The sequence below is a fragment of the Sander lucioperca genome, chromosome 20 (assembly GCF_008315115.2).
Source record: "Sander lucioperca isolate FBNREF2018 chromosome 20, SLUC_FBN_1.2, whole genome shotgun sequence".
Taxonomy (NCBI): domain Eukaryota; kingdom Metazoa; phylum Chordata; class Actinopteri; order Perciformes; family Percidae; genus Sander; species Sander lucioperca.
The window spans coordinates 18936783-18948230 of record NC_050192.1 but is presented as its reverse complement, the minus strand read 5'-3'; the positions used below and the strand labels follow the sequence as shown (position 1 = coordinate 18948230).

At 43.2% G+C, this 11448-nt stretch overlaps 2 protein-coding genes across 3 annotated transcripts in view; one reads left to right on the top strand and one right to left on the bottom strand.

Annotated features, from left to right (window-relative positions):
- The first annotated feature begins 1586 nt into the window (after positions 1–1586).
- c20h12orf66 (chromosome 20 C12orf66 homolog) lies at positions 1587–5053 on the top strand. Its single transcript, XM_031296943.2, has 3 exons — positions 1587–2125; positions 3013–3301; positions 4069–5053. Exons 1-3 carry the CDS (start codon positions 1894–1896, stop codon positions 4886–4888), a joined length of 1341 nt encoding a protein of 446 aa, XP_031152803.1. The 5' UTR covers positions 1587–1893; the 3' UTR covers positions 4889–5053.
- Positions 5054–7614: 2561 nt separating this feature from the next.
- The window catches only part of LOC116047911 (SLIT-ROBO Rho GTPase-activating protein 1-like), a 45947-nt gene continuing 42113 nt past the window's right edge, over positions 7615–11448 (bottom strand). For both annotated transcript variants that reach the window (XM_031296941.2, XM_031296942.2), the window contains exon 23: positions 7615–9868. In XM_031296941.2, the coding sequence (XP_031152801.1) occupies positions 9425–9868 (444 nt within the window). In that variant the 3' untranslated portion in view covers positions 7615–9424. The remainder of the gene's footprint in view (positions 9869–11448) is intronic.

The following is an 11448-nucleotide window of genomic DNA, read 5'->3' as shown; positions in this document are numbered from 1 at the left end:
GGAACCCAGATGGCTGGCAGAGGAGGAAGACACAGAGCTAGAGAGGGACTACAATTGATTGGTTCATGTCATAAACCATGGTTTATCAATGAGAGGCTGGTCTGATTGTGCAGCCAGAAAACAGTGGTGTCAATTGTCCAGAATTACCCGAAGGTAGTGGACAACACAACATTTGGAAATGTTTGGAAGTGTAAGCATTACAGCTATTTGTGGAGAATGACGCACTTGTACACTGTCCCCTTTGAAAGAAAGTCTGATCGTGTAAAGGAGCCCAGACAACAATGCAGTTTGGTTAGGTAAAATGACCAACTGTAACAACAACTGTAATGGTGTAACTCTTACGCCATCACCAAGAAATGTGATTAGAAACAGAGCAACAGTGGATGTCCCTGGGCCAGAGGGGTGCCAACATCACAATGTGCTCAACTGTTGTTTTTCTATCTGTAGCTGTTCAGTTGTAAAAAAAAACAAACTGTAATGGTTGAACCACATTATGGCTGATTAGTATGGATTATTAATGAAAGAACTGCATTAAGCAGCTCTATGAATCTGTGCTTTGACCCATTCACTGTGAATTATGATGATGTGTCTTCTTGCAGCAGGAACAACATGTGAATTACTGTAAATGCCTGAAAATCAGTTAAAAACAGTCTAGTCCTGTGTAAAAAAAAATCAAAGCATTTTTCTGAGAAAATCTGTAAAAACCAGACTTGAGTCAACACGCTAGTGACCCTGTGAGGCTGTACAGTATTTAGGCAAAGTGCTGCTCAATTATGGAGAAAAAAATCATAATTTCTCAATATTGAAAAAACGATTAGCTTATTTAACACAATTACTTACAGACTTTTGGAAAGATGTTGCATTTATTGAACTGGCTGATGTGAATTATATAGTATTCCATAATATATGGGGGTATTATTGTAGAAAAGTTATTTGCAAATGTTTGTGGAGAGTTGTGAATATAGTTGTTTATATAAGGGTGTTTATTGTGTTTTGTTACTATCATTATTATTATAACTAATTCTATTTTTTCTGTTTCTTATACTTTATGTATATTTTTTCTCATATGTCTACTTACTGTGTATTTGCGTTATTCTGACGTGTGTAAATTTTTTTCTTTTGAGCTGCTGTAGCACAGGAATTTCCCCAGTGTGGGATTAATAAAGTGACAGTCTATCTTATCTTATCTGAAACTGTACGTAATATATTTGGATAAATGTAAAACAATCTGTGTACACAGAGTAATGAGTAAATGTATACTGAGATTCGTAAATGTGCACTTAAGCTAGAATTGTAAATATGTACCAACTATTGAAGCTAAATAGGCCTGCTAGTAAAAACAGTTTAATTCAACAGTTTTTGAGTGCGTATTTGGAGTTTCTGTTTTGTTTTTTTTACGATAATTTACAGATTTGTGTACGCATTTACAAATCTGAGTACACACATACGGATACAGTTTCACTACTCACAACACACATTTGTAAATAATAGCCTATTTCTATAATATTTCCCCCATAATTCAGTCTAGCGCTACTGCACCTGGCGCTACTGCAAAACTCTGCCAAACGCATTTATCTTGGTACTCTTAGCTTGCCGTAGTGTTTATATCCGATGTAACCAATATGGCGTCGCGCAGTTAGCCTGGTTAGCTGGAAACAGACAATTCTTTACAATTATTGTCGTTTTAAGTACATATTGAATTTGCTGACATCATCGTGAAGGAATACGTTTTGAAATAATGTGAAACTGTTTGAAATTGCGTGTATTGTGGTTGGAAAATTATCTTTTCTTACCTAAACGCTAGTCTGTCAATTTGCTAACACAGTAAGCTAGCCGTTAGCTCGCCCTGACAGGCAGCTTTAACTGTCAGTTTGCGGGAGTATTTCTGACCCAATGACGGAGGTGGAGGAGCTGCGACCCGTTCCCCGGGAGCGGGCCATACTGGAGAGCTTCTTCACGCAGCTCGGCATGTTTTCTTTCGACCGGGCTAAGGACTACGTGGAGAAGGAGAAGGACAACAGCAAGAGCACCGGGGCGATCTGGGCCGCGCTGCTGGCCGCTCTGGCTCACCTGGCCGCCGCGGAGAAGGCGTACCACAACATGACATTCCTCGGACAGAAAATGGGTAATTCACAGGAGGTGGTGGGAGGCATCGAAAATAAGTGTTTGTCAAAGTCTGAAACCGCTTTTCCCTGCCGATGTGTCCATGATTGTATCCCGTGTAACGTTAACGTTATGTCTTATAAAATGGGTGTATATAGTCTAATTTGTATCAGTTTAGGGGTCCTTGGGGTGAAAAAGGTTGGGAACCACCAGTATAGCTAATAATGGGAAAATGTAATTTTTCATCGCAGAAATTAAGCTTCTTACAAAGTTTAAACAACAGTGTAGAAATGCTTTATTACAAGTAAAAGTCCTGCATTCAAAATCTTGCTTTAGTAAAAGTACAAAAGTATTGTCTTACAAATATACTTAAAAGACCAAAACTAAAAGTGCTTATTTTGTATTAATCTGAATCAAAATGTAGTGGAGGATGGGCAGAAAGTGTTACAAAATGGAAATACTCATGTAAAGTACAAATACCTCAATGTTCTTAGGTACAGTACTTAGGTATATGTACTTAGTTACATAACACCAGTGTAAGCTGTACCACTTTATGATAAGTCACCTTTGTGAAAGCTCTATAAATTATGGCTAATTTAAATAAAGATATTGATATGAAATACATTCAATATTGTACTCAAATTATTTAATTTGCTTTCAGCCCAAAGACCAAACTAGTTAGGCTACTTTTAAGATAAGATACAACTTTATTTATCCCGAGGGAAATTGCTGTGCAGCAGTGGCAGTACAAAGTAGAAGGCGAGCAAATCTGAAAAACCAACAAGGTACAAAACCAAAATTCTGAGATGCAGTCCCACGGACAGCAACATGTTTCCAACAGCAGATGGCGCTGTAGCACATGAATGCTGGAATAAGTCAACCATTTTTATCTCCCCTCTCTCTCTGCAGGCGGCCAGTCCTTCTTCAGCCGCAAGGACTCCATCCGAACCATCTACACCTCCCTGTACAACGAGCTCAGGAAAGTGGTGACGATGGGGCGCCACAGCCAGCCGGGCTCCGCTTCCTACCTGGAGGACCTGCTGTCGCACCTGTCGGAGCAGCTCTGCCACTTCACCCAGGCCCGCATGGAGATGGCCGACCTGTACGAGAAGATGCACTCACTGGGCAGCCAGAAGAGCATCAACTTAGACGAGCTGGTCACCACACTGGAAGCCGTCCTGCATAAATACAGCTCCAAGTGTGTATCTGTTTCTGCATTACAAAACACACGATCACTTTATAAAATCTGATGCTTTAAGTGCACAAAATCTGCTTCTTTGAATAATTTTAGTCCTTAATGTTTTATTAAGTATTTTTGACAATTATATCTTCCCAATTTAGTGCAGCAACTTGTTTCAAACTGTAGACACTCATTTTTTAAACAAGTTGATTTAAATTAAAAACAAAAAAACATCCGCACTGCAAAGACACTTGTGGTTTCAGGACTCAATCATATAAAATGCCACCAAAGAAACCAAGAAGCAGGTGGATTATAAAAAGAAATGGGTGCGATAAAATAACTTGTAAAAGAGACAGACATATCTGGGTTGGAGGGGGAAAACTTTCTGCTAAATCCAGCAAACGCAGAATTTCACCGTTGTCCCCGGAGACGTGTCAGCAAAACTGTGTCCTGCAACTGTGAGCAGGAACACAAACTGCACGGTTGAGCTGGTGAAGGAGCTGCAGCAGGTCGCAGTGTGACACACCACACATCACTAATGTGACTGTGCACTGAAGGGTGAAGGTGAACATTCTCGTCAGCGCTCTGGAGATATATGTGAAGCCCAAATATATAGTGTGTGTGTGTGTGTGTGTGCGCGTGTGTGCGTGCGTGTGTAGGAACTTAAATGCAAATGTATTCTCAGCAGGACAAGCTGCTTGCAGGTCACTTCAAATTAGGCCAGCTTCTGTCTTTGCATTTGTTTGCTTGTGTTCCTACTAACCTCTTCTTCCTCGCTCCTTAAGGTTCCACCACCCCATCCTGGGCCGCGTGGAGGAGGGCTTCCAGACGGAGGTGGACGTGGTGACCCAGTTACTGCGCTGCCAGGCCCAGGTGTCTGAGTGGTATTTCCTGCCTGCTCTGCTCAGCCTGCACGCTGCCAACTCCAAGCTCATCGCCTGGGGTCAGCTTTTCCAGCGGCAGAAAGAGACCCGTAAGCATCTGTTTGGAGGTCAGTCCCAGAAGGCCGTGCAGCCGCCGCACCTGTACACGTGGCTGCAGCGCTTCCAGGCGCTGCTCCTCGCCAAGTTCAGCTTCTACTTCCACGAAGCCCTGAGCCGGCAGACGGCCCCGGCCGACATGAGAGCCCTGACCGCCCGCACCACGGCCGACTACCACGGGAAGATCTGCTCCTTCATCCGCAAACACGACGCCAGCAACGTGTCTCTGGTGTTCGACAACCGAGGCTCCGAAAGCTTCCAGGGCCACGGCTACCACCACCCGCACTCGTACCGAGAAGCACCGAAGGGCGTGGAGCAGTTCCCCGCCGTGGTGTCCCTGCCGACAGGGGAGCGGCCGCTCACGCACTGGCCGAACGTCATCATGATGATGGGAGACCGCGCTGCTGAGCTCAACACTCTGGATAAGGTGGTGCACTTCTACGACGATAAAGTCCAGAGCACCTACTACCTGACGCGGCCCGAGCCTCACTTCACTCTGGTGGTTATCTTTGACGGCAGGAAGTCAGAGAAGGATCTGCACATCGCCGCCTTCCTGCAGGAGATCTCAGGCTCACTGCGAAACTCCAAACCCTTCAGCACTCTCAAACCTGGGTCAAAGGGCTGACATGCACGGTGGAAGTGAGGATGAACCTCAAATAACTTCTCACAGATATATAAGATGCTCATAAATGTTCCATTTTCTTTTGGAAACCGCAGACCAACTTCTGGTTGGTTTAGTAGTCCTCCTCCTTTTTGTTGCTCTGAATCTCATTTTGCCCAAAAAAAAAAAGGTCCAGACCAAAGAGATGCACCAACAACAGCTCCTCTCTCGCTGATTCTTAGGTTGTGACAGTTAGGGCTGCACGATGTGAGGAAAATATTTAATTGCGATTATTTTGACTGATATTGCGATTGTGATATGATTCACGATATTGAAGGGAATGATCATGTTTGTATCATTATTCTCATTTTCATTGACTAATATTAAATCTTAAAAAATTAAAATGATTGTAGTGTGATTTTTGCGAGGATCTGTACCAAAAAAAGATTTTTTCTTTAGTCTGTAGGATAGGATTTGTAGTCCAGGACGTCTCTGCAGTACCACAATACTTAATTCAGAATGGTTTGACACATATTTTGCCTTTAACAAATATTGCGCCCCCTCTGCATATTGGGATTTCGATAAAATTGGGATTAATTGTGCAGCCCTAGTGACAGTTCAACAGACACGCTGGAGGTGCTTAAAACCTTTTTGTTTATTTAAAACATATTAAGGATTTTAATTACTGTATGTTTTATCAATTACTGTTTTAACATATTTACTTTACATTTTAATAGTTTATTAACTGTGCTTGATACCATTTAAATAAAGCTTGGAGATGACTTTTTTTAGTTGCAGGCCTAAATGTTAAGTTGTCTTTAAGGCGCTGCAGGAGACTGGGCTCTCTATTACAACATGTAAAGGTTCCATATTATAAAAAGTGAGATTTCTGTGTCTTTTTTTAAAATTATAAAGCATGTCGAGCTGCTACATAAATACTGTGAAAGTATCAAAACAATCAATCCACAGAGAAATACACAGCCGATAGGTAGAAAGTGCCGCTACAGTGCCGTTATTGTCATTCCCCGGCTGCAATGACAGTGCAGAGAGTGCATATGTGGAAGACCTGGAAACGCTGACCAATCAGAGCAGACTGGGCTTTTTCTGGAGGGGGGGGGCTTAAAGAGACAGGCGCTAAAACAGAGCGTTTCAGACAGAGGGTGAACACAGGTATATTCAGACAGACAGAATGAGAAAAATAAAGTGGTTTGTGAACATTAAAGCATGTTAACATGTTCTAGTAGAAACACAAAATACAAGTATGAACCTGAAAAATAGCATAATATCAACCTTTAATATTGTTGTATCACCTTGGTACTAAATGCTTATTTTATAAGAATTTGCTGATAAATATGATTTTACACTGACATGTTTAAAGTCTGGAGCCTCAGCTGTAAAATATGGTTCAATACAATGGATTTTTTTAATGCTTTATATCTCTGATTGGTAATGAAAATGGAGCTCAGCGTAAATTCTTGCAGGAAGACTTTCTCTCTCTCTCTCTTCTAAAACTGAACAGCTGTTAGAGGCGTTCACTTTTATGTAACCAATCAGAAGCAGGCTTGAATTTCATGAGCCAATCACAGCATGACGTCCCTGTTTTAAACCTGTCTCTCTCTGCTGCTCAGTTGTCATTTCAGGCTAAGAACACAACCCTCTTCCTCCCCTTGCTCCTCCAGTCTTCATCTTGCACGGCTCCTGGTTCCTCCTCCGACAAGACTGCCATCGGCTCCTCGGTTCGGTATTCGGGCTCCTCACACCACCATCAGTGTCTAGACTCCATCGGGGGATCAGCTTCTGGTTTTCTAACCCCCTAAATATATATATATATCATTTCATAATGATGGAGTCTAATCTCCAAAGACTGTACATGTCATATCATGCACTCGTACAATAAATCTTTGCATATCTGCAACGAAGTCTCTCCTGATTGACATATTTTTAATGTAGCAATATCCTCCCAAATAAGTCTGTTTGGATTTCTGTTATTAGAGTTTTCTAACAGTTTGTCAATGAGACTGCTAGTCTCGCTGTGTCAGCGCTGGAGTATGGTCTGGCTACACTGCTTATCTATTCTGGGATAGAGGGAAAAAAAAATGCTTTGACTGAAAAAACGTTTTTATTTTTTTATAACAATCACAGCCGTCTTGGACAGTGCTAAGCCCCGGATGTAGCGACGCTGCCCTTATTAAATAGACAGCAGAGATGGCGGAGGGGGAGGGACATGACGTATACAGTCTATAGGTCAGACCATAGACTGTATACAGTCTATGGTCTGACAGACTGTATACAGTCTATGGTCAGACAGACTGTATACAGTCTATGGGTCAGACAGACTGTATACAGTCTATGGGTCAGACAGACTGTATACAGTCTATAGGTCAGACCATAGACTGTATACAGTCTATGGTCTGACAGACTGTATACAGTCTATGGTCTGACAGACTGTATACAGTCTATAGGTCTGACAGGCTGTAAGAGCATTAACAGGGAACTATAACTCTCTATAGAGCCGACGTGAAACCAGAACATCCAGGTTCTATTCCAGAAGTAAGAAAAGCTCATTCAGAAGCCCATTGACATTTGCAACATTTTTAAATTTTAATCAACTTTCTTTTGGGGGGGCGCGACAGAAAAAGTTTAAGAAACCACCGATTTACAGAACACACCTGGAGATTCATGAGTGTTCAAACCAAACATTTAGCCACATTTCATCTAAAGAACAGTTTCAATCAATTTAATGACTTGAATGCTAATTTATTCAGGTTTATTTATAATATAAATACAACACGTTGATACAATCCATTTGGCTATATGAGCTAATCTTTAGGAAGCTCAGTTGTTCAAATACAGCAACACTAACAGACAAAAACCATTTCCGTTATTATGAAACACATTCAAAGAAACCTCCCTTTGAGTTAAAATGCACCAACATGTTATGATGCTACATGCCAAGTACACAATCCTATACATCAAAGTGCAATGTCACAATGGGTTAATGCTAGAATTCATAATTCAGTAATCTACTAAACACTTTATGATTATTTCATTCAGAGTGCTGCTGCTCTTCGTTCAGGACATGCGTGAGTGGATTCACAACTCCCCAAAAAAGACAAAGATAAAAAAAAGGCACTTTCACATACATACACACACACACACACACACACACACACACACACACACACAGATGTGCATCCATAGCCCATCTCAGCACGTCATGTAAAATCACCACACACACACACACATCAGTTACCAGCCCGGTTGGACTAACCCACATTCAGTGTGCTGTTCAAGTGTTTTATTTTTGGGCGTACACACAAAGCCCCACCCTGTTAGCTTATTGTGAATTTAAGGTTAACTAGTGACTTCAGTGACTTCACAACCAGGTAAACTATTATTCTGACACACGCACGCACACACATACATACATACATAGAAAGTGGCATGCTTTTTGCACTCGTTTTCCCAACTTGCACTTGCGTGTTCTGGCACTCAAGGCAGGCATGAATTATCTATCATCTATCACTATTCTAGTGCTTCTACACTTACAAGGGAGTAGAACAAGGGCAGGCAAGCAGGACACACACACACACACACACACACACACACACACACACACACACACACACACTCTTCTTGCACACACAAACAAGAACAAAATCATACACCCACCCCCATCCCAGAAAAAGTTCTGTCCAAGCTCCCTCCACCGCTCAACCGTCACACCCGGTTTGAAGCTCCGGTCTAGGCGTAGGGGCTCCCCTTCCAAAAACACAAGAAGGCTGTTAAAAAGTTAAGCGAGTCGCCGCAGCAACTCGCTGAACATTCAATAGATGGCTGAACAGTCGTTTAATACTGGAAACATTCATTAAATAGCTGAACGTTGGTTAAATAAATGTGAGTTTGGTGTCACTGACGACCTCAAGAGGCGTTTCGTGGTTTGAGGTGTTAAGTGAGCTTTAAGTGAGCTTAGCAGCTAAACCGAGTGGGAAATAAAAAAATAAATTATAAGTCACACAGACGTCGTTGAACCATTGTCCACCTTCACTCTGCCGGGCCCTCTTCCTTTAGTCTCTCGTCGCAGATACAGCAGCCGATCGGATCGTTTTTTTTTTTTTTTAAGAAAACAGCAGCCTTTGTGGGTGACTACAATTCACGTCACTGAAACTATATCTTACTGGAGCTGCACTACACTCCCCACGTCTCTGCGACTATCGCCTCATATACAGGACAGGACGCTCTGCCTACGCTTCGTTCCTGTGTCTCTTTACCAGCACTTCTTTTAGCTAACCTTTGATAAATGCTTCAATACATGGAGAAAGTAAACTCCTACACACCAAGAGAGTACACACCAACCTGACAACACATAAATATCATGGCATATCATATCATAGGTCATGTCATATATTATAATTTCTTACTACATTTAAACCTTTTTCTCTGTCCTACCGTTTCTACCCTCATGTTGATTATTAACAGTAAGCAGTACCCTGATCTCCTCTTCTGGCCCATTTTTGGCCCGGGTAGGCCTGATTTGGCCTTTCGTCGGCCATTTTTGGCTCACATGGTGCAGGATTTGTCCAGAGGCGGGGGCAGAGGTGGGGTGCTGCTCTTGGGTGGCACCATAGGTTTGGGCCGAAGGGCGGGGGGCCGCAGCGGAGCCCCCATGCGAGCAGCTGCCACAGGTTTGAAGGAGCCCAGGGTGTCGGGGGAAGGGTTGGCCGGTCTGGGAGGTCCAGGCGGAGGTCCGGGGAGCGGGCTGATGGGGCTCAGAGGGCTGAGGGGGCTCGGGGTGCCAGGGGTCCCGGGAGTCCCGGGGGTTCCCGGTGTGCCCGGAGTGCTGGGGGTGCTGTGGGGGCTGGGAGACTCGGAGGAGCAGGTCGTGGCGGGGCCGTTCTTCACCTGCTCCAGTGTGTCCAGCACCACGTCGGGGGCCGGCCGGCAGCCCTGCCGCTCCAGCTGCCGCAACTCCCCCAGAGCCACGGTCACCGTCTCCTCGATGTCCTGCAGGAGGAGGAAAGAGGAGGAGTCCACCAAGAGAGAAACAAGGAAACACTTCACAGCTTCACGGTAGAGCTGCAAAGATCAATCGTTTAGTTGTCAACTATTTTGATAATCGATTAATCGGTTTAAAGGAACACACCAACTTATTGGGACGTCTAATTCACCGTATCCCCCAGAGTTAGATAAGTCCATACATACCCTTCTCATCTCCGTGCGTGTCGTAACTGTCTGACGCCCCCACCACTAGCCTAGCTTAGCACAGATCCTGGAGGTAACCGGCTCCATCTAGCTTACTGCGCCCAATAAGTGACAAAATAACGCCAACATGTGCCTATTTATATGTTGTGATCTGTATAGTCACAGCGTGTACAAATAACAAGGTCACATGACACAGCCATCTTCTAACCGTATACATACTGGGAACTATATTCTCAGAAGGTGAAGCACTGCTACTCTCTGCTACTTGGGCGAGTGATTTGCTCGCAGCACCTGGGAAGCCCCGTGGTGAGGAGCAGAGAGTTCGCCTGGAGTTGTGCCAAGTAGCAGAAGTAGCAGTGCTTTGCCTTCTGAGAATAGTTCCCAGTTTGTATACGGTATGAATTCTCTGATTCCAACTTTTTAAAATGTGATCATTTTCTAGATAGCAAGACAATTAAGGACATCATCTTTAGGACTGGGCGAGAGAACCGGCTCCAACTTGGAATGGTTTTAAAAATAATGATTCCAATGGAATCATTTCATTATTGGAACACTTAGGAGAATTTGGTTTGGAATCCAGTAATCAGTTCCACACTTTAACACAAGTAACTAACTAAGTTTTGGTTTCCATAGCGACCCATACTCCCAGGTTAATGAGGTGTTGCAGCTCAAAGTGTGGCTTTATTTGACGTTGAAAAAGCCGGTAAAACTGTAAATCACCATTGAATAAAAATACAATTTCCTCTTATCTTTAAAATAAGCATGTGACCCGTTTCTACTCCACCCCTTAAAGAATTGGAATCGAGAATTGATGAGAACCAGAATCGAGGGCGCCCGGATAGCTCAGTTGGTAGAGCGGGCACCCATATATAGAGGTTTACTCCTCGACGCAGCGGGCCCGGGTTCGACACCAACCTGCAGCCCTTTGCTACATGTCATTCCCCCTCTCTCTCCCCTTTCATGTCTTCATCTGTCCTGTCAAATAAAGGCCTAAAAATGCCCCCCCCCCAAAAAAAAGAACCTGAATCGGAATCAGAATTGTTAAAATCCAAATGTTGACCAAGCCTATTCATTTTGGGCTTTGGGAAACACTGATTGACATTTTTCACCAATTTCTGACATTTTATAGACCAAACAACTGATCTATTATTTGAGAAAATAATCAACTATGAATATGAATAATAGAATTGTTAGTTGCAGCCCTACTTCACTGGAAAACTCAACTTTAAACCTGCAAAGCTGTTTTCTTTTTTGAAACAAGTTGTGAACACAAAACTGACTTATCATCATTTTACATTCACCTGGCTGCTGTTTTCTGCTGAGCGGGGAGTGTACAGTGGCTTTTTACAGTTTTTTTCTCTGAAAACGACGCTATGAGGGCG

Coding starts and splice junctions, on each gene's coding strand:
- c20h12orf66 (XM_031296943.2), top strand. CDS start 1,894: ATGACGGAGGTGGAGGAGCTGCGACCCGTTCCCCGGGAGCGGGCCATA. Junction 2,126..3,012: donor ATTCCTCGGACAGAAAATGG/GTAATTCACAGG, acceptor CTCTCTCTGCAG/GCGGCCAGTCCTTCTTCAGC. Junction 3,302..4,068: donor CTGCATAAATACAGCTCCAA/GTGTGTATCTGT, acceptor TCGCTCCTTAAG/GTTCCACCACCCCATCCTGG.